The sequence below is a fragment of the Theropithecus gelada genome, chromosome 1, assembly GCF_003255815.1.
Source record: "Theropithecus gelada isolate Dixy chromosome 1, Tgel_1.0, whole genome shotgun sequence".
NCBI classification, from domain to species: domain Eukaryota; kingdom Metazoa; phylum Chordata; class Mammalia; order Primates; family Cercopithecidae; genus Theropithecus; species Theropithecus gelada.
In genome coordinates, this window is record NC_037668.1 from 159175941 (window position 1) to 159195779 (window position 19839).

At 47.9% G+C, this 19839-nt stretch overlaps 1 protein-coding gene across 1 annotated transcript in view; it reads right to left on the reverse strand.

The window, feature by feature from the left end:
- Positions 1–314: 314 nt before the first annotated feature.
- The window catches only part of SRGAP2 (SLIT-ROBO Rho GTPase activating protein 2), a 249053-nt gene continuing 229528 nt past the window's right edge, over positions 315–19839 (reverse strand). Inside the window, exons 18-24 of the mRNA XM_025374780.1 lie at positions 17000–17224; positions 12537–12616; positions 9668–9848; positions 8024–8170; positions 4647–4685; positions 4110–4434; positions 315–2013 (exon numbers count right to left, since the gene is read on the reverse strand). Coding sequence (XP_025230565.1) covers positions 1630–2013; positions 4110–4434; positions 4647–4685; positions 8024–8170; positions 9668–9848; positions 12537–12616; positions 17000–17224 — 1381 coding nt within the window. The 3' untranslated portion in view covers positions 315–1629. The remainder of the gene's footprint in view (positions 2014–4109; positions 4435–4646; positions 4686–8023; positions 8171–9667; positions 9849–12536; positions 12617–16999; positions 17225–19839) is intronic.

The following is a 19839-nucleotide window of genomic DNA, read 5'->3' on the forward strand; positions in this document are numbered from 1 at the left end:
AAAAAAAAAAAAAAAAAAAAAAAAAAAAAAAAAAAAAAAAAAAAAAAAGAAAATAATAAGGCCAAAATGTAAGTGCAGCTTTTAAACCAGAAAACACAGAGAAGAAGGATGAGTTTCAGCTTTAACTCAAGTTGCTGTCTGAGAACCATGAGCCTGGCTGTGGATGTCTCCGGTCCTGGTACTCCTGGGATAGCATGATGCTAGGGGGGCCAGGACCACGGACACCAGGTTTGGAGACTGGATTGGAGCAGACAAGGGTATATTTGTGCATTTTGGAAGGGAACCAGAAAAAAGGCCAGAGTAGAGCCAAAATATTCAGCATTCAAATTTTAACTTTCTTTAGATTCCGGCCTTGGGAAGACTTGAGAACCCGTGGGGTCAGAGTTCCCTTAATTGTCCTTGTTTGGATCAATGAAAACTGGTTTTAGGAGGCAGGGTCTCCCTTTAATCTAACTAAGGCTCTCTAAGCCCCTGTTGGTCCCTGAAGAGAGACCTTGTAAAATAACCAAACTAAGGGGTGTACTTAAAACAAGTTTTCATTTGGGAACAATTTCTGGATTAGCAAAGCTGAATTTAATTTTTTAATAGGATAATGAATTTTATGTTTTAAGTGCCAAAAACATTAGGAGGAAAAAGGACCCATTTCTTACCTTTTCCAAACCTGCCATAGACACAATAAAACTCTCTTAAGACTCTTTACCCTAAAACGAACCAGCTATAAAACTGTCTTATATAGGAAAATGTCTTAAATGGAAAATGGTCCATCAGAGACAAAGGTAGGAACCCGAGAAATGTCTATACATTCAGAAAAACTTTAAAAGCTCCTTAATAAGACTGGGGTGTACTTCTAGGGGATGGAGGAGAGCAAGAGCAAACACCAATGACCAATTCACATCAATGGAAAGAACAAAGAGAGAAAGCCCCCAACCCGAAACCGGTTACGGGATTGTCCCATCCCGTGATATTTCATATGATGGAGAAATTTCAAAGGCTATGTTCTCCAGCCCAGACAGAACGAAGTTTGTAACGGAAACAGAGACCCCTGGTGGCTACTGTGTGAACTGCCACAATAACTTACAAAGAGACTGGTCTATGACCAGGAGAGGCTACACAGGCCAGAGACTAGAAAAACGTGTGTGTGTGTGTATGTAAAATGTGTGTGTGTGTAAAATATGTGTGTGTGTGTAAAATGAAGACTAGACTACATATGATTCTCTATAATCAGTTCCCAAAACAAGATGCCACTGAAAGCTGGATGGCTGTAGCCAACCAACTGGTCAAGGCATCCCTGTGGTCTGAGGGGACTGAGACTTGAGCCCATGTCCTCAGGACTGCCTTACCAGATTTCACAGTGACCTGATAATGAAAACCTGTCTCTGGCTAACCTAAGAACGGTACAGACTGCAGCTGGCTGAATTACAACGACTGGGGGAAGCAGAGGGCAGTGGGAAGGGAGAGGCGATGCCAAGGGTTTCATTCTCAAGGTTTTGGGAGACGGGGAGGCTAATTCCTGCAAGAACAACTTAGAACCTAATTTTCAACTGAAGTCCCCAAGCTAGTTAAATAGGAAGATTTTAATAACAGTCAGTCCCTATAATCCCTTTGTCTAGAACAATTAAATTATATCCCTCAGACAGTACAAGACTTGTCAGTGGACTGTGGGGAAGTTGATGAGTTGACACCAGGGCTAGTGGCATTTGTTTTGGGGAAGACAGTGGGCTTGGGCCGTGTGGCTGGTGGTTTAACTGGGGCAGCCATCTTGACAGACTTGACAGGCCGGAAGGCGCAGGCGATGTCCCCAGCAGTACTGGCGCTGCGCTGGAAGGCAGGCTCGGGGTCCTTGAGGAGCTGGGTGTGCATGGGGCTGGAAGGTTCCGACGTGGGGGCCACCACTGGGGAGGTTTTGAGGGGCTCCAAGGTGTCCAGAACCACGTCGGGGGTGTGCTTGACGCTGCTCTGCCGTTCTAGCTCCCGTAGCTCATTCAGGGCTGAGTTCATTGTTGCCTCAATATCCTGCAAAACAGGAAAAAGGAGGAGGTGAGGCAAATAAGGGGAGAATTCCCCAAGGAGCCGGTTTCAACAACACAGGCCAAGGCATGAAGAAACCGATCGTAAGATGTCCAGATTATTGTACTTGGCCCAAATCCTCCAACATATGAATGCTCAGAAAGTGGGGAAAGGGGGACAGAGGGATTTTCACTGTCATGAGATTTTTTTTTTTTTTCCTTTAGAAAAAGTAGTTGATTGTTTTTTTAGAGACCCTGGATTTTAGAGACAGATATTGAAATACTTATTGATGAAGTGACATATAATCTAGCGGGGAGGAGAAACATGGACAAAGTAAGAAGGGCCAGGAGTTTGGTGATGAGTACATGGGGATTTGTTATCCAGTTCTCTCTGCTTTTGGGTAGGTTTGAAATTGTACATAATAAACACTTCTTTAAAAAGTGGTAGAGATGATGTATGATCTTTATTCTCTTGGACTTCAAGGCCAAAGGTGAAGAGGGTTAGTCCTTCCTCCTCAGGGGCTGAGGAAAATTTCAGGAGCCCAAGACACCTCCCCCCACCCCTCCTCTCCAGCTCAGGGCAGTGTCCAATTTGAAACCATTTCCTTCCAGCCATCACCACAGGGGGGACCAAAGAGTGACCAGGAGGGGGAGCCAAAGCCCACGTAGGTGAATCAATTGCCTGCAAATCAATGGAACACTCTAGATCTTAGCCAACAGCAGTCCTAGCCCAGGGTCTCAAGGCAGAACCAAAGAACCTTTGTATGCAAGCCAGCTGCCTCCCAGCTCCCCGCTCCCTCCCAATAAACCTGTGTCTGGCACCCCCAAACTACCACAGGATTTCTTCCTGGGATTAGGTTCACATGGAAAGATTTCACACATTCCAAGTGAAGGCCTCTAGTTAAGGTTTCTTTGTCCTACAGAGCGATGCATGCTTTGTGTTCACAGTGATTCAGTTTCACTCATCCCTGTGACATTCTCAAACCTTTAAAATGCTCAGGAAGAACTCCATCTCCCTCCTCAGTCGCACTCTACAGCTAGTCTGTCCCAGCTGTCTACCTTTCCTGACATTCCTATTAATACCTGGCCAAGGAGGGAGCTGGGAGGATACCCGTAGTGCAAGGCAGATTGCAGCCAAGAGCTTAAATAGAGGCACAGAATAGAAGGCTAGCAAAGCAAGACATCTCAGGCCCGTAGCTCAATACTGGGCTTGCCAGGTACATCTCTGTAAGCAGAGAACCACAATTAAGCCATGCCCAGCCTCTATCACCCCCTGGAAGATGGGGTAAGGAGAATCTCAACTCAGGTGAGATAAGAAGGCAACAATGAGCCCTTAGTTCCTACCTGGTCTAATGAAAATTATATAGTTGGGAGAGACGTCTGAGTGAACTGCTTGGAGTGGCCCCGGTAGTCGGATTTTTAGAAGTGGGGTTGGATCTCTAATATTTCATGGAAAACAGAGAGTCATCAGTGTGGTGCTTACACAGAAGGAAGACCCTGCAACCAGGGAGCTCATCTCCACAGCCTCTGGAGGCTTGGGCTGCTGCAAATCCTTTTGGTTACCAGAGCTCTCTGCAGCCAGAGTATTTTTTAGGTCTTTAAGACCAGGTGCAGGTTGTTAATTGATCATACCCACTCGGTACCAGAGACTAGCCTTAGGAATCGTGATGATGGTGATGGGCACAGCAATATAAAAATGTGGCCAGGATTACACCTGAGCCTCAGGATTACACCTGAGCCTCAATAGTTGGGCAGTTTCACTAAAGTCTACCAAGGTCTTTAAACCCAAAACTTGGGCTATCAAAATACTCTTAATACTGGCTTTAAAAATTACGACAGGCTTCCTAATAGTCAGTGTATGAGCAAGAAGCTAGGCTTATTTTATTCTGTCTTTAGGTTCTTCCTCAGGCAGAGGGAGAGAGGGACAGGCAGACTGCTTATTAAGCTGTCTTATCGGGTCCACAGGTCCAGAGTGGATATATACTCAGTATATGACATACAAAATAATCGTTCTGTTTCAAGTTCTGTCATAATTAGGCGGGTGGCACTAAGTGGTAGTGATGAATGTAGACTCATGCTGTCTGTCCAGGAGCCCACAGTTACCTGAGCAATGACCTCAGGGTCCATGGGCCGATGGTTATTGAAGCTTTTTGACCTTCCTGCTGTGGCAGTCTTCCGGATCTGTGGACTGTCCAGTCGATTCTTCAGGGATGAGTGGCGGCTGATGGAGTTGAGGCTCCCGTGCCCACTGATGGAACACTTATCTGGCCCTTCCTTGGGGAGACTCTGGCTCATGATGGGCTGGGAGGATGGGCGGCAGCTAGCCCCCACCCCTGGGGAGGAGGAGTCAGTCAGGGAACTGCTCAGCCCATGGCTGTCACTCCGAAAAGTTTTCCGGATGCTCCCAGATTCTGGACGCTTCCTTTGCCTTCAATCACAAACAGAAAGGGCAGTGTGATCAGGGAGCCCTGGCTCCAAGGAAGCTAGGACAAGTGGGAGGGGGCAGATGTTGGCCCCCAGGGACTTCGGAAGGAGAGGGACACGAACACATTCTGTCCTCAGCTTCGTCTTCTCTTGCATTCTCCATGTCTTCATTCCCTTGCCACCCCCAAGCTGGGCAAAGGAGAAACGGATACTTACTTGGTGGTCACGGGCTTTGTGTTGTCAAGATGTAAGTTGCTGTCAGAAAAAATGTCTGATTAAGCGAAAGTTTCTAATGGGAAAGAGATTCATGGAAAGGCCCCTTCTGTGACCTGCCATGAACAGAAACCTAAGGCCCCAGGTAGGAGAAGAAGTCTCACCATCACCAAAGAGGTCGGGAATTGTTGGTAAGAGGATAGTTAACTTTTCTAAATTTTAGCATGTCTCTTTTTCCAAAAAGTCTGTAACTGTTTTGGGCTCTGGCCAGAGGCTGTTGTTGCTTATTCTGTAGGCATGGAACAGAATAGTTTTCAAGAGGCAGCAATACTGCAGAGTTAGGGCCCAGTTTGTGCATTTTCTTAGTGTGGAAATACATGACTCTCAAGTCACCCAGCACTGGGCTGAACCCTGAATCTGGGCGAATTTGTTTCAGACCACTTGGGGCTCTCAAACAAAATGGCTTGGCAGAATCCTAGTGTTGCCTGCGGCTGGATAATTTCATTTTGTCTTGGAATCAGATCTGAAAAGGTCTAATCTAAGAGGCAATGAAACTTCTGATTTGGATGGCCACTGAACAGCTCTGATCTTGAATCCAAGAGAGATGGGGGCCTAGGCAGGAGTTGAGGTGGAAGGAGGGAAGGGGTCAGACTCTGAAGATAAGGAGCTGGTCTGTGAGGTAGGGACAGTGCTCTAAGTCAGTCCTAGTCCTGTTCACTGCTGAGGTCTTCCTCATCTTTCTGCCTGCAGCACCTGGCCCAGGACCTGGCATGTATCAGCCACTCCGTGAATCTGTCCACTTGGCAGTTTTAGGCTTGTGAGTCAGCCGTTCTCGAGTGGAAAAAGGATGTTCTCCGAGTCTTCTAAAGCCCTGCTGAAATGACCCCCCTCTCTGCAAGGATTTCCCTGGCACCACTAACTCCAGCTGCACTGGCACCACTGCAGCACTAACTCCAGTTGCAGGAAGAATGGACCCCTCCCTCCTCTGTACCTTCAGAGCACCTGATGCTACCTTTCAGTTACCTGTCCATAGGGTCTTTACCTTGCCAGACTGTGAGCTCTGAGATCAGGGACCTTGTCTTTTTTATCTCTGAATAACCACCAGCAGTGCTTGGCACAACAGTAGCTACTTAATAAATGTGTAGAATTAAATGGAAGTGCCACACCCTAATAGCTCTTTGCTGTTTTCCTTTTTCCGCTTGAGGATGGCTGACTCACAGGCTAAAACTGCTGAGAAGGCAGATTTATGGGGTGGCTGTGGTGTGCCATGTCCCGGGCCAGGCCCTGGGGATGTAAAGAAAAGGAAGATACAGTTCCTGGGTTCAAGGAGCTCAATCTGTTGGGGAATCTGAGTGCAGCGTGAGTACCAAAAGGTACTCAAAGTGCCTTTGGAATACAGCATAAGGGCACCTCACTCAGCCTGGGGAACTCAGGGATGTCAAAAGGGCTTTCCCAAAGAGCTAAGTCTTTGGGCTGAGTCTTGAAGGGAGAGGAGGAGGTGACCAGGTGAGGAGACATCAGGTGTGAGGGCCCAGGGGTGAGAGAGAACCTGGGCACTCAGGAAACTGAAGGAACTTCGGAGGAGGAGTGGTGTGGGGGACAGGAGGTAAGACTGAAAGGCCAACTCACTTCTAAGGGCCAGACATGCCCGGGGGCCGCCGCTCACCCACCCACCAGGTGATGAGGCTTGTCCTCCAAGAATCCCATCCCAAGACTCCTGACGCCAGCAAGCAAGGAGTTCAAGGGAATCACCTTAACTTTCTACCAGATACTCTTTTTTTTTTCTTTTTTTGTTTACCATTTCAGTTATTACTCTCTACAATTTCTATGCACAAATGGTATCAAATATATGATGGCTTAAAAATATGTACTTAACTAATTATCTAACTCTTCCTCCACCAACCCCGCCTTGGTTTCTGGGTTAAGTATAGGATTACGGCCTTTTGATTGTAGGGTTATAATTAACATAGAATTGTAAATAAGAAAAAAAATGTGATTAGCCCACAGTTCCTTGATATTGGCTTGCCCTCCCAGCAGGGCAGTGTGCTGAAGGGAAACAGAAACTCCTCAATTTTTTTTTAACTGGTCTGAATTAAATTGTAACTACACTCAGTAAGTGATCTGAATAAATGACTTTACTAACTTGAGGGTGAAAGAGATGGAAAAGAGCCACGTGCCCCAACCACTCCCCCTGCTACCGTCTGGGTGGAAAAAAGCCAAGAGATCTGGGAAACCTGGTATAGTTTAAAAACAACAAGCATCCTTTATTCTCCTTCCAGTCTCAGTGTCCAGAGGCTATGGTTAACAGGTTTTCAAAGTGCAAATCATTTCATTCCTCAAAAGCCAGAGGGGAATAAAAACTGTACATCATCTCCAATCCATATTCATCAGGAGCGCCCTGGGGCTTGTCATCCTGCTGGCACGGGGCCAGGTTTCAGGGTCTGGCGGAAAGAGGTCTGTAGGCTTTGGGACTTGGTGTCTGGCCCCTTGAGATGAGATTAGTTCTCCAATAACCCGAATGCCTCTTGGCGAGGCGGCAGCACGCAGGCGTAGAATCCCTCTAGACAGCCAGATCGGGCATGGGTGGAGTTAAAACCCCAGGATGTTGCTAACAGCCACAATGAAAGCTGGGGGTCAGAGGTAAGAGCCTGCTGAGCAGGAGTGGGGATCTGCAAAGGGACTAAGGGGGTAGAATAGTACACAGGGCCAAAGCAATAGGAACAAAATGGAAAATTATTTCTCCCGGTGTGAAAGGGCAGAAGAAAAGGGAGCTAGGTAGGGGTTAGCCAATGAATGAAGAGCTCAGGACAAAGCTTTCTTTAGGGACATTGTGGCCTCCTTTCCTCCACAGGAGTGAATGCAGGACAGGGGGAGGAACAGACACATGATATCTCAATAAACCCACCTGGTGTAACATCAGCCTAGTAGAAGCCACACACAGACTTTGAATCTTTGCACGAACACGGGTCAAGGAAGACAGACATCAAAGACTATTATTTGAGTATGGATTGGAAAAAAGAAGGCACCTCTAAGAAACAGTACAAAACCAGGTTGCATAAAGTGACCAAAGCTTTGGTCAAAGTTTTAGCTGTAAGACTGCCACAAAGGTCTGGGTGGATAGACACTGCGGGAACACACAGTAAAGCACCCTTCCACAGCACGAGGGCAGTTAGCTGGAGACGTGGGCCTGCCCCGAGGCTTGTAGCAGCATCCTCAGCCCTGTCCGCCTTGCAGCAGCAGTGACCACATGCAAACTGTTAGGCTGGGGGAGCTGGGAGCCCTACGTGCAGCACAGGAATGGAGATGGGGTGTTAGGCCAGAGGGTGAGGCTGGGTGTTGCAAGTCATTCAGGGGAGCAGAAAATGAAAAGCAGAGCTTACTTGTTGATGTTTGCAAGATAAATATCGGCTACATGACCCCCACTGGGACAGCTGGCCCCCGCTCTGGCTGTCACCTTTTCTTCAGGTGGCTCAGAAATGACCTCAATCTCAGACTTGGGGCTGGACCTCTCCACGACACCGTCCTCGCTGGGGGAGAAGGGGCAGGCAGGCAGGGAGGAGGGAAAACAACAACAACACAAAAAGCAGTGTTAAATCGGCAAGATGGCCCCCCAACACACACGCGACCCCACACAGCTCTGAGGCAGCAGCGACACCTGGCTGGGCTAGTTCTGTGAGCAGAGGCAAGGAAACCTAAGGGCCTTTGAAGGGTCGTTTAAATAAAAATAAATAATCCGCTGAGTTCTGCGGGCTCCTCAGCTCCTCAGGAAAGCGTGGCTAGGGGACACCTGGATTCGAGGCATCTGCCTTCTACCCCATGCTGCTTCCTGGGGAGGCCGTGCTGGGGCGGCCTCCTGGAGAAGGAGGCGGCAAGTCCAGGTTGTGGTTTATCGGCTGAGGTCCTGAGCACTGCCGGGTAAGGACAGTCAACTGTGTGGTGGCTCTGGAGATGGCGGCGTCGTGGCAGGACACCGCCACACACTGTCGTAGCGCCTCTAGGCCCGCTCAGAGCATCCAAGCCGGTCCCAGGTCTCTCCACTGCTCTCCTGGCCCCTCTGGCTACTGATGACAAAGAAAGCCCCTTCTCCCCCACAATTCATCTTCTCTTGATCCTGTAGTGAAGTCATAATGCTAAATTTGGGAGGGTCCTGTCCACGCACAGATTGCCACCAGGTTTGCGATGCTATCAACAGAGGGAGGATTTCCCTGCAGAACGAGCCGGGAAGAGGCTGGGAGGGTGCAGACTCACTCAGGATATCAACCTTTAAAAAATAATATTAAGGGAAGGACTAAAAACACTGACAGCATCGTATCCAAGGGAGGGGAGCTGGGGACAGAGGCAGGGCAAAGGGACAGGGGGCAGGCTTGGGTGGGCCCACGGGACAACTGCTTCAAAGTGTGAGAATCAACCAACAGCCTATCAGATGAGATCTCTCTGGGACCAGTTCAGGTTTCCTTTGTTCCTTGACATCCTTTTCCCTCTTTCCCCCATCTTACCCCAAATCAACCTCATCTTGGTTAAATGAACTAGATCACTTCCATAAGACTGCTTAAGCCGGATTTCTCCTAGAAAACTAGTCATTTTAGTTTGCAAGTGGAAGAGTGGCTCAACAGGTTGGGGTGAGCATAGTTGTCAAAAAAAAAAAAAAACAAAAAAACGGAGGCAAAAATGTTTTCCCAGCCTGATCTTTCGAGAAAAGAAATATAGGTAGTCAAATAAAAACCCCTTGTTATCACTCATCAGGTATAAATATGGATGAGTGCTGGCTGGCTGGCAGGTTTCTAAAATGACTGGATTAGGGGGTGATTTGCAGGGGGCACAGATAGTGGAGAGATTTAAAAGAATTCTCCACTGAGTGCAGGGAGTGGGGTGGGGGGGCTCTTCAAGGAACTGTGTGAGCCTCAGGACTGCACCGGACCCCCCAGGGCTTGGCCTCCCTCATAGTCCTATGGCTCCAGAAATGAAGTCTCACTCTCATAGAGCAGATGGGGACCACCCGCAAAGATGCCATGGGCCCAACGTACGTGTCTTGGACCACGATGTACTGATGGGGGATGAGTCCGTCGATGCCATTGTGCCGGCCTTCCCACCAGTCGTCGGAAGCCCGCTGGTAAAGCAGCAGGGATGCTCCCTTCTTAAAGGACAGCTCTCGGGCTGTCCGGCCCACGTAGTCAAACTTGGCAATGGCCTCGATGGGCTCACATTCTGAGAAGGGTGGAAAAGAAGTAAACACACGTTCTTGGGACCTGCAGACTCAGGAAACTGGGTGGAAAAGCTGAATTAGCTGAACTTACAGTGGTGGGAAGATAACTTAGAAAACGAAGCCATGGATGATCTATAAAGCAAGAAATTCCCATGCAGACTGTACCATTATCCTGAAAGCACCGGTATCATCTTTTACCTGCCTTTGCTCACACTGTTCCCTCTACCAGGAATCTTCTTCTCTCTTACCTGCCTGATGAAACACATCAAAACACAACTTAACATCCCCTGCTTTTTCTTTTTTTTTGAGACACAGTCTTACTCTGTCACTCAGGCTGGAGTGCAGTGGCTTGATCTTGGCTCACCGCAACCTCTGCCTCCCAGGTTTAAGTGATTCTCCTGCCTCAGCCTCCCGAGTAGCTGGGACTACAGACGTGTGCCACCACGCCCAGCTAATTTTTTGTATTATTAATAGAGATGGGTTTCACCATGTTAGCCAGGATGGCCTCGATCTCCTGACCTCGTGATCTGCCCGCCTCGGCCTCCCAAAGTGCTGGGATTACAGGCGTGAGCCACCGTGCCCGGCCGCATCCCCTGCTTTCCACGGTAACTTCTCTTAAAGCTCTTTATGCTTTTGACGTCTATCATCAAACTTGCCATACTATATTTTTAAGCATTATTTCTTTTCTGATTATATAATAATTCCAATAATTGTAGAAAATGTATCATACTGTATTCTAAATATTTTATGTTATCCATTCCCCCTAGTAAGTAGAATGTGAACTTTTTGTCTCTATAAAGAGAAAATAACTTGCTCAATCAACTTTCCAAGGAGCAAAATATATGGAAATATATTTTGTGACCAATCTATGAAAAAAATGCACATGAAAGTAACCTGAAAAAGTAAAAGGGGTTTACAAATGCAATGTATCTTCATTTTTGTATGGGCTTCTGTCTCCTCATCTGTAACATGGAGATAATGATAGTGTCTTTTTCATGAAGTTGTTATGAAGGTCAATGAATTACAATTTGTAAAAGTGCTTAGAACAGTGTCCGGCCCACAATAAGTGGTATGTGTGCATGACTTATTGTTATCATTATCTTCATCTGTGCTAGGCTGCGGTAGAGATCAAAGAGCAAAGAGAAGGCTCCCAGAAAGCTGGAACCTGAGATGAAAGTCAGCTATTCTGGGAAGTAGAGAGAAAGGCTGCTTAAAAATAAGACCATGCCTAGACGGCCCTAGCTGGTGGGTCTGCTCCTGAACAGGAGGGGTTGGAGATTTCACTATAGGAGGCTGGTCAGAGAAGGCCTGTCTAAATATACCCATCTCAGTTCTCTATAGCCTCGGGAACGTTACTCGACCTCCCTGACCTGCATTTTCTCAGCTGTAAAATAGCAGCCATATCAATTTCACTAGGGATTAAGGGATAACACACAGAAAGCCTCTAGCAGAGCTGGCCACGAGGTAGGCTCTAACCCACTACTAATTTTCCTAGTTCACCTACTCCCCTCCTCGAATGTAGCAAATGATCATATGGATCCTTACGACATCAGGATCTAAATAAGCAGTCCTATTTTTTTTTCTCCTTTAAAAGCTGGCCAAGAATTGCAGAATTCCCAGCAAGGCAGGAACAGGGAAAGCTCCACAGACTGTGCCATTTCATTCTTGTGCCCAGAAAATTCTGAGGCCCCTTGTCAGCTGCTGAGACTTCCAGAGCCCATGTGATCCAGAAATGGAGGTGTGGAGCTGTTGGAAGCAGGGGAAATGTGCTGGCTGGACAGACCCTCACAAAGCATGGGCACTGCTGAGGGGCCTGAGGATGACAGCTGAGCATTCCTCCCCTTGATGCACGCCCACCAGGCTGCTCGGCACTCGCATGTCTGTACTTTGGAAAGGGTCAGTTTTTCCAGTCGGTAGGCGTGAAAGCATGTGGTTTCTACATCCTCATTCCCACTCTCTCTGGCTTGCTTCTATTGGGTTCAGGGCACTCAGCTCGGCTATTTCGCACCCCAGGCTTACTGTTCCTTTTTTTTTTTTTTTGAGACAGGGTCTCACTGTCTCACCCAGGCTGGAATACTGTAGCACAATCATAGCCTGTTGCAGCCTTGAACTCCTGGGCTTAAGGGATCTTCCTACATCAGCCTCCCAAGTAGCTGGCACTACAGGGATGCTGCACACCACCATGCCAGACTTTTTTTTTTTTTTTTTTTAAGAAACAGGGTCTGGCTATGTTGCCCAGGCTGGTCTTGAATTCTTGAACTCAAGTGATCCTCCCTCCTGGGCCTTCCAGTGCTGGGATTACAGGCGTGAGCCACCACACCCAATTGTTTACTGTTTTTCAAATGAAATTTCCTTCACTTTGTTCTCCTGCTGTCTGGCAGGAGTCTAGGCTATAAGGGACCAACATCATGCTGCACTCAGGCCAGACAAGGAGCTGGGAGGTGGGGCAAGAAGGCTGAAGGGCTATGGAAGGCCTAGTTCTTCACCTCTGGTTTAATACAGAGCAATTCTATTTGAGAAGGTAGGCTATCTCTCCAAGGAAGGAAGAGAATGAAATTGAGACAGGGAGCTCACTGCCTGTCCTCAGGGGACCACTGGGCATACAGGTTCATTAGATGCACAGGATATATAATCACTTCCTTCTGCTTCACCCCTGGCGTCCCCACTGACCAGGAAGCAGGGCCTCGTACCGTCATCACTCGTGTGGTGCTCTGCAGTCACATCCTGGGTTGAGTCTTCAACCGAGGTAGTGTCTCCATGAGGGCTATCACTGCAACAGAAGCAAGAGGGACCGGGACATTAACATTTGCTTATAAAATTCTCCTCTTCCCCTTCATACAGCCTCCCTGGCACAAGGGCACTGAATCCATCTTACTCGCTCTATATTCTAAGTACACACAATAGACAAATGCTTATAATGAAATACAAAGCTCTAGAGTTTTTCCAGTCTAGCTCCTGCTACAAAAACCACTTGAGGCCGGGCGCGGTGGCTCAAGCCTGTAATCCCAGCACTTTGGGAGGCCGAGACGGGCGGATCACGAGGTCAGGAGATCGAGACCATCCTGGCGAACACGGTGAAACCCCGTCTCTACTAAAAAAAAAATACAAAAAACTAGCCGGGCGAGGTGGCGGGCGCCTGTGGTCCCAGCTACTTGGGAGGCTGAGGCAGGAGAATGGCGTAAGCCCGGGAGGCGGAGCTTGCAGTGAGCCGAGATCGCGCCACTGCACTCCAGCCTGGGCGACAGAGCGAGACTCCGTCTCAAAAAAAAAAAAAAAAAAAAAACCACTTGAGACTACTTGGAACTTAGAATATCTCAAGACAAAGGGAAGCCCTTTCGAAGGTATGAGCTAAATTCTTTAGAAAATAGAGAACAATTCAACTCCTCAAGGGCTGATTCTCTACGTGAATTCATTCCTGGTTTTCAAGGGGGAAGCAGGGTGGAAGAGAAACACTGGGCTTCGGCATCAAATAAAACTGGATCCGAAAACCAGCTCTGATACTTGGTAGCTGTGTGATCCTGGGCAAGTTACTTAATCCCCTTAAGCCTCAGCTGCTTCATCTATAAACTGAAGATAATGATCTATATCCTCAGCTGTGTGAGGACTTAATAAAGTAATTTAGTAACAAGTTTGGCACAGAGCGGGTGCTTAATAAATAGTACTTGCTTCCCTTCTTTCTCATTTTGGTTGGTGCCTCTAGGTTGCTTTGTAGTTTAGACTGTGAACTGGTGAAAAAGTGGAAGGCGAGTCATAGGAGTGGGTGGGAAACAAAAGTAGGGGAGGAAGAATCTGCTGTGGGCTAGAGGGCAGGAGTTTGCTATGGACTAGAGGGCAGGGGATAGAAGTTGGGTCAAGTTCTTGAAATAATTCATGAAATTTAAAATCATTCAGGGTAGGTCAGGCACAGTGGCTCACGCTTGTAATCCCACCACTTTGGGAGGATCATTTGAGTCTAGCAGTTTGGGACCAGTCTGGGCAACTTAGTGAGATCCTGTCTCTACAAAAAAAGAAAAAAAAAAAAGTCAGTGTGCATGCTGTGGTTCTAGCTACTCTGGAGGCTGAGGTGGGAGGATTGCTTGAGTCTGGGAGGTCGAGGCTGCAGTGAGCCATGATCGTGCCACTGCACTCTGGCCTGGGTGACAGAGCAAGATCTTGTCTTAAAAAAAAAAAAAATCATCCAGTGTAAGGAATCGAGAAAGGATAGGCAGGTTACTAGGAAAGTCATTTCTATTCCTGATCTCCTGGCTCGCGGACTTCAGAATTCATGAGGATGGGCACCAGGAAGTTCTTACTTCCTGAAAAGTACAGAAACTGTTCATTTCTAAAGTTCTTCCTTTGGTAGTAGGCAGTAACAGGTGAGGCTTTCCAGGCAGTTGTGTGAAAGCACCATCACCCATTCAGCCCGGCAGCCTGGCCGCACAGTTTCCACCTTGGAACCCTCCAGCCTCATTCCCCATGAGATGGATCCTACACTCCTGGGAAGTTCCTCACAGACTGGGTGACCAGTTCAGAACTCGTCCTGCGTAGAGCAAGTCACTTCTAAGGAGGTTTCCCAGGCTCCAGAGAACATTCTAGAATATAAATGGAGATTCCTCTTTGTCAAAAAATGTAGGCACAATTTCTCACTGTTTTCTAGGGCTAAAAACCATCTGATGAATCTGATGAATTTTGTGATGTTCTGGAAACCCGTGAGGTGCTAGGGGTGGCGGGGGAGAGGTTCAAAGGCAAACTTTCCCTCAGGGCTTCAAGTTTATTTACATGGCCAGCCAGTAAGGCAATAGTTCTAAACTTCAGGGAGCCACGGAAGGCTTGTTAAAAAACACTGCCCCACCCTCAGAGTTTCTGTGTCCCTGGGTCTTCGTGGAGCCAAATAATGTGCATTTCTAACCAGTCCTTTGTGACACAGACGCTGTTGGTCCAGGGACCTCACTTGGAAAACCACTGCTTTATGAGAAAGGCAAGAGGATGCTTTCTGAGGTCTCTTCTAGCCCTAAAATCCTATGCTTCTCTTGAAACACACCTCATCCCCAGCCTTTGCCCTTGTGCACCCACCCAGGCCCAAAAATACCTGAGGTCTCAGGAGCAGCCCACCATGCCACCCAACAGGTAGTCCTAGAAAACTGGGTTCCAGTTTCAGGACCGGAAAGCGTGGTGAAATGGATTTGTCTCTCCTCTCCACAGCTGTGGGGAGGCCATGTGGCCTGGTGCTCTCCTTTCCGTGGCTGTTTGGGTCTCCTGACCATTCTCCATTCTCTTCTCAGTGCTCTATCTCCCCTTCTACCACCCTCACTCACCTCCTTCACCGCCTTAGCTCCCAGGGCTGGCACTTCTCTCACTTCCCAAAGAAGGGAGAGGAGAGGCCATGAGCCTTCCAGGTGGGTGTGAATCCAGTGGTTTCACAGGTCCCTCTCAACCCAAGGTCACCGACTCTTGTTCTCAGGTGCTTCTGGCCTCCCACCCAGTCTGTGGTAGTAATGTTCCCTGACTAATCTTGTGGTTTTTCCAGAGGCTGCTAATAAATGTTGAGTGCACAAGAAACAGGTGGGTAGGTTGGGAGACTAACTTGGAGGAAACTAGAGGAAGGCACCCGCCTGTCTGTGCCCGTGAGCCACACCCCTCCAGGACTCTGTCCCACTGGGCTGGGACTCAGGGGCCAGGGCTGTAGGGGTCTCTGTGCCCTGGGCACTGGAACACAGCCTGCAGTGGTTTGATGTTTGAGAAGTGAGGGCAGAGGTTCTGCCTGATTTTAGAAGGAAGGAAATGCTATTCTACAGCTTTCCACCACTCATGCAAGGGGAAAAACCGAAGCTCTAAGTCACATGCACAAGGACAGCTCCCTGGAGCTCATCATCCAGTAGGCTGAGACCTAAAGTGACCAACAACCTCCCCAGTCACCACCAACCATCTGTCGGTGACAAAAAGCTTTCTCTCCCAGCTGGCCAGCATAGGTTCCTCCAGCTTGGACCCAGACACTGAAATCTGCAGTACAGCAGAGAGGGATGAACCCAGGGATGTCACTGATATTACTATGTTCACATAACACAAATGCCACGTTCTTCACTCTTTGGGCAAGAGGATGTTCTGTGGGGGTCAGGGAGAAGTGTGGCCCAATTGGCCTCTCATTAAGTAAACAACCTCCCCTGTCCTCCCCTACCTCAGTCGATAGCAATGGGGCTGGCTGAATTGGTTCCAGATGTTGAATTCAGACGGAATCCGATTTGGGCTGGCTTGTGCTTTCAGCTCAGGCTGAAACACTATTTAGGGGAAGAAGGGAGGGGGAGGAGGAGGGGGGAGGTAGGGACATTAGGGATTAAAAGAGAGAGGCAGTTGTCTTTGTGTTTAGTAAAAAAATGACACTGTAAATGGTACCATGGCAGGTGGCATGGGGTAACGGACTGTATCCTGTACTAAGAGATGAGATTGGGGTTAAATTCCCATCACTAGAGTGGCCTAAAATACTGTCACTGGGCTTTCTGGGTTGCAGCGACTTCATCCATAAAATGGAAATAGTGATTTGTTCTTTGTCTAACAGAGGGGTCTAGCAAAGATATATCCCAGGGATTCCTTTTAGATCTCTGTTCCGAAGCTAGGTCATGGAAAACCTGGCCCCACAGAATGGAATGCTGCTTCAGGGGAGGACCACCCCTAACCTGCCAAAAACAAGGCTGACCCTTCTTTCTCTTCACAAATTTCTAAAATCATTCTGAAGTGCCAGCTTACAAAACTCAGTCAGGAATATATGCCTTTTATCTAAACTCTTCCCAATAAGAAGGCAATTCCCTGGGACCCAGGACGGTTTTTCTCACAATACAGAGCAGAGTAGAAGCCCGAGAGACACTGTTGATTAATAAAGATGCAACTTTATAAAAAGTCCTTTCTTAGAGATTAGTATCACAATTAATGTTGTCAGTATCTTTCAAAATAGTCCCTTGCCACGCAGAACTCATCAAAAAGGGAGGTGGCAAGAAGTGGCATTTAGTCTGTGGGTGGGGCCGAGGTGGGGGCTGCCTATACCATCCCCAGACCCTGGCAGCCTGGGAGTGAGGAGTTGGGAGGATCTGGGTGTTTCCCTTTGGTTTTCGTGTGGCCATCTGGCTCCCATGCCAGTGTGTGCTAGTGAATCCCTCCCCTCCTCCCGTCCCAAGCTCCCTACCAGTAATCCTCCATGCTTCCTCCTCTGCTGTAGACAGGGCCCTCCAGCTCCCTGGGGCTTGGGAAGATGTTCTCATGCTGGATGATGATGGTTTTGATCAGCTCATTCACGTGGGCTTGGCAGGACACCTGGTCGTGGCCCTCCGGCACTGACATCAGCGAGGGCCCGAAGCAGATGGCGAGGTTGTAGGGGTCCATCATGTTCTCTTCACTGAACTGTGATAAACTGGAGGAGAAGGGAAAGGGGGTAAGCTGGAAAGCTCTCGCATGAATGCCCAGAAAACACAATCACAGGAGGCGCTGCCAAGAGCAAAAGCAGAAGGTCCACAAATTGCCACCTGCCTTTCTGGGTGTCAGAGGCTTTCCAGAAAGTAAGCTGGGGAGAAGAGTAACCACCAGAATGGTCATTCAGGAGTTCAGGAAAAGCAAACTAGAGGTAGCTAGTTTGCAGCTCTGACCCATTCTCTCTTTCCAGCTCCCATTTCAAATTCTACTTACCACCCCATCCTCATCCCTATCTTCAGATCTTATCTACAAAAAGCCACATGACCTTGAGAACATGTCACTCTGTAGAGCTGAATATGGCTCCTATACACCAACACACTAAGCTGCCAGGGCAGATAGGGACCCTCAGGCTGCCCTGCTAAAGATATGGTCAGAGGCGCAGGCACTGTGCATTGTGTACCTTTTTGCATAACAAAATAATCAAATTATTAGGGATATTCCCTTCTAGCCTCTAGACTTACTAAAAAATAGCCAACTGATTAGCTGTTGTATTCCACCAAGCCAGTGAATTTCTTCCTAGAACAGCGAATGCAACTGTTTTTCATGTTCATAATCTCCTTCTATATTATGACATTCAGGATTTATTCAGGAAAAGGTCAGCATGCCATTTGGCTTCTGCTTGGGCTTCCTCTGGATGCAGGCTGACTTCATTCTCGGGTATTTATTTATTCTGGGAACTCTCCCCTTCTCAGCCAGCAGCTGTTCCAGCCACACCTCCAACCTTGGCCAAGGACCCAAGGTCTTCAATGAGCCATTGCACCTCATGAGTCCCACTGGGTCTTGCCCATCCAGGCATTGAGGGCTGGGCCAGCTCTGGATGCCTCCCCAACACAGTCTGCAGAGTTGTGAGCTCTGCTGAGGAGTCTCCCGTATGGGCATCGGCAGAATTTGATTCTGAGAAGGAACCAAAGGTCCTCTGTTGGGAAACTAGAGGCCTGAGACTCAGCTGTCTCCATCTGAGTAGCTGTTCTTCAGAACTGATTGCAGAGTTTGTTTCTGTAGTGTACCCCTCATCCAGTCTCACATTACAAAGTCCATTTCCTCTGACTCAATGGTTCTCTCCCCTCCTGGAGATGTAGCCCCTGTCCATTTGTGAATCACTGAAGGACTTGAAGAGTGGTATTATGGACGTGATGGGAAGAGAGTTGGGAATCACTGTTTCTAGGGCCTAGAATCAAATGCAGGAGAGGCCAGCAATGGGGGAGGTTACAAATTTCATTGGACTGCTTCACAGGAGTTCTTAAAAGTGTATAATCCTTCCCTGTATCCTGAGTTCAAAGAGAGCAGAGATTTAGAAAAGACTGGGGGAAGTTTCTAAGTCTATTTCCTAGTCAAATTAAAACTGGGGAGAGACAGGAGCAATAATTACCTTGGTAACCTCAGTGCGCACAACTGAGGCGTGAGGTGCCACAGTCTTAAGCTGTAGCTAATCCAAGCCTGGCCAGTTCCTGGTGTCATGGAGGGACAAAGAGGAGGAAGGCCTTGATCCTTTAGAGTGATCTGACAATGTTTTGGTAACATAAAAGAAAACCAGTAGTGTCTGGGAAGCCTGGTGGTCAAAGGGAAACAAACTCTAGTCCTGAGAGTCCTGAGTCAAAGCTCTGTGAAAGATGAAAAATGTTGGGAAGCCTGCTAAGGTAAGGACTGTTCAATTCATAGGTGGCTACAATGACCAGGAGCTTGAAGAGGAGACACATCTTCGTGGACTGTGATCTCATGAATCTAGGTCTATTTTCTTACTCCCATCAAAATATAGACTAAAATCCATTTTTCTTTTCCAATATACAGTGGTTCTAAGTTTAGGGGCTGAAGCAGTGGGTTTTTTTTTGTTTTTTGTTTTTTTTGAGACAGAGTCTCACTCTTTCGCCAGGCTGGAGTGCGGTGGCACGATCGTGGCTCACTGCAGCCTCCGACCCCCGGGTTCAAGTGATTCTCCTGCCTCAGTGTGTGCCACTGCGCCTGGCTAATTTTTGTATTTTTAGTAGAGAGAGGGTTTCGCCATGTTGGCCAGGCTGGTCTCAAACTCCTGACCTCAGGTGATCCACCCACCTTGAACTCCCAATGTGCTGGGATTACAGGTGTGAGCTACTGCGCCCGGCCTAAAGCAGTGGTTCTTAACTATTTAGGGGACACAAGTTCCTTCGATAACTTGACAAAAACTAGGGATTCTCTCCCCAGAAAAATTCATATATGTGCACATATAAATGCACACAGTTTTGTGTAAAATGTCATGGTGTTAATAATCTTTGAAGTCCCTGAAGGCTGTGTTTAGTGTAAGAGTATAAAAAACTGGATTTTTATTTTTAAAGAAATATCTAGGCCAGGCATGGTGTAATTACAGGCTCACGCCTGTAATCCCAGCACTTTGGGAGGCCGAGGCAGGTGGATCATCTGAGGTCAGGAGTTTGAGACCAGCTTGGCCAACATGGAGAAACCCTGTCTCTACTAAAAATACAAAAAAACTAGTCGGGCTCGGTGGTGTGTGCCCGTAATCCCAGCTACTCAGGAGACTGAGGCAGGAGAATTGCTTGAACCCGGGAGGCAGAGGTTGCCACA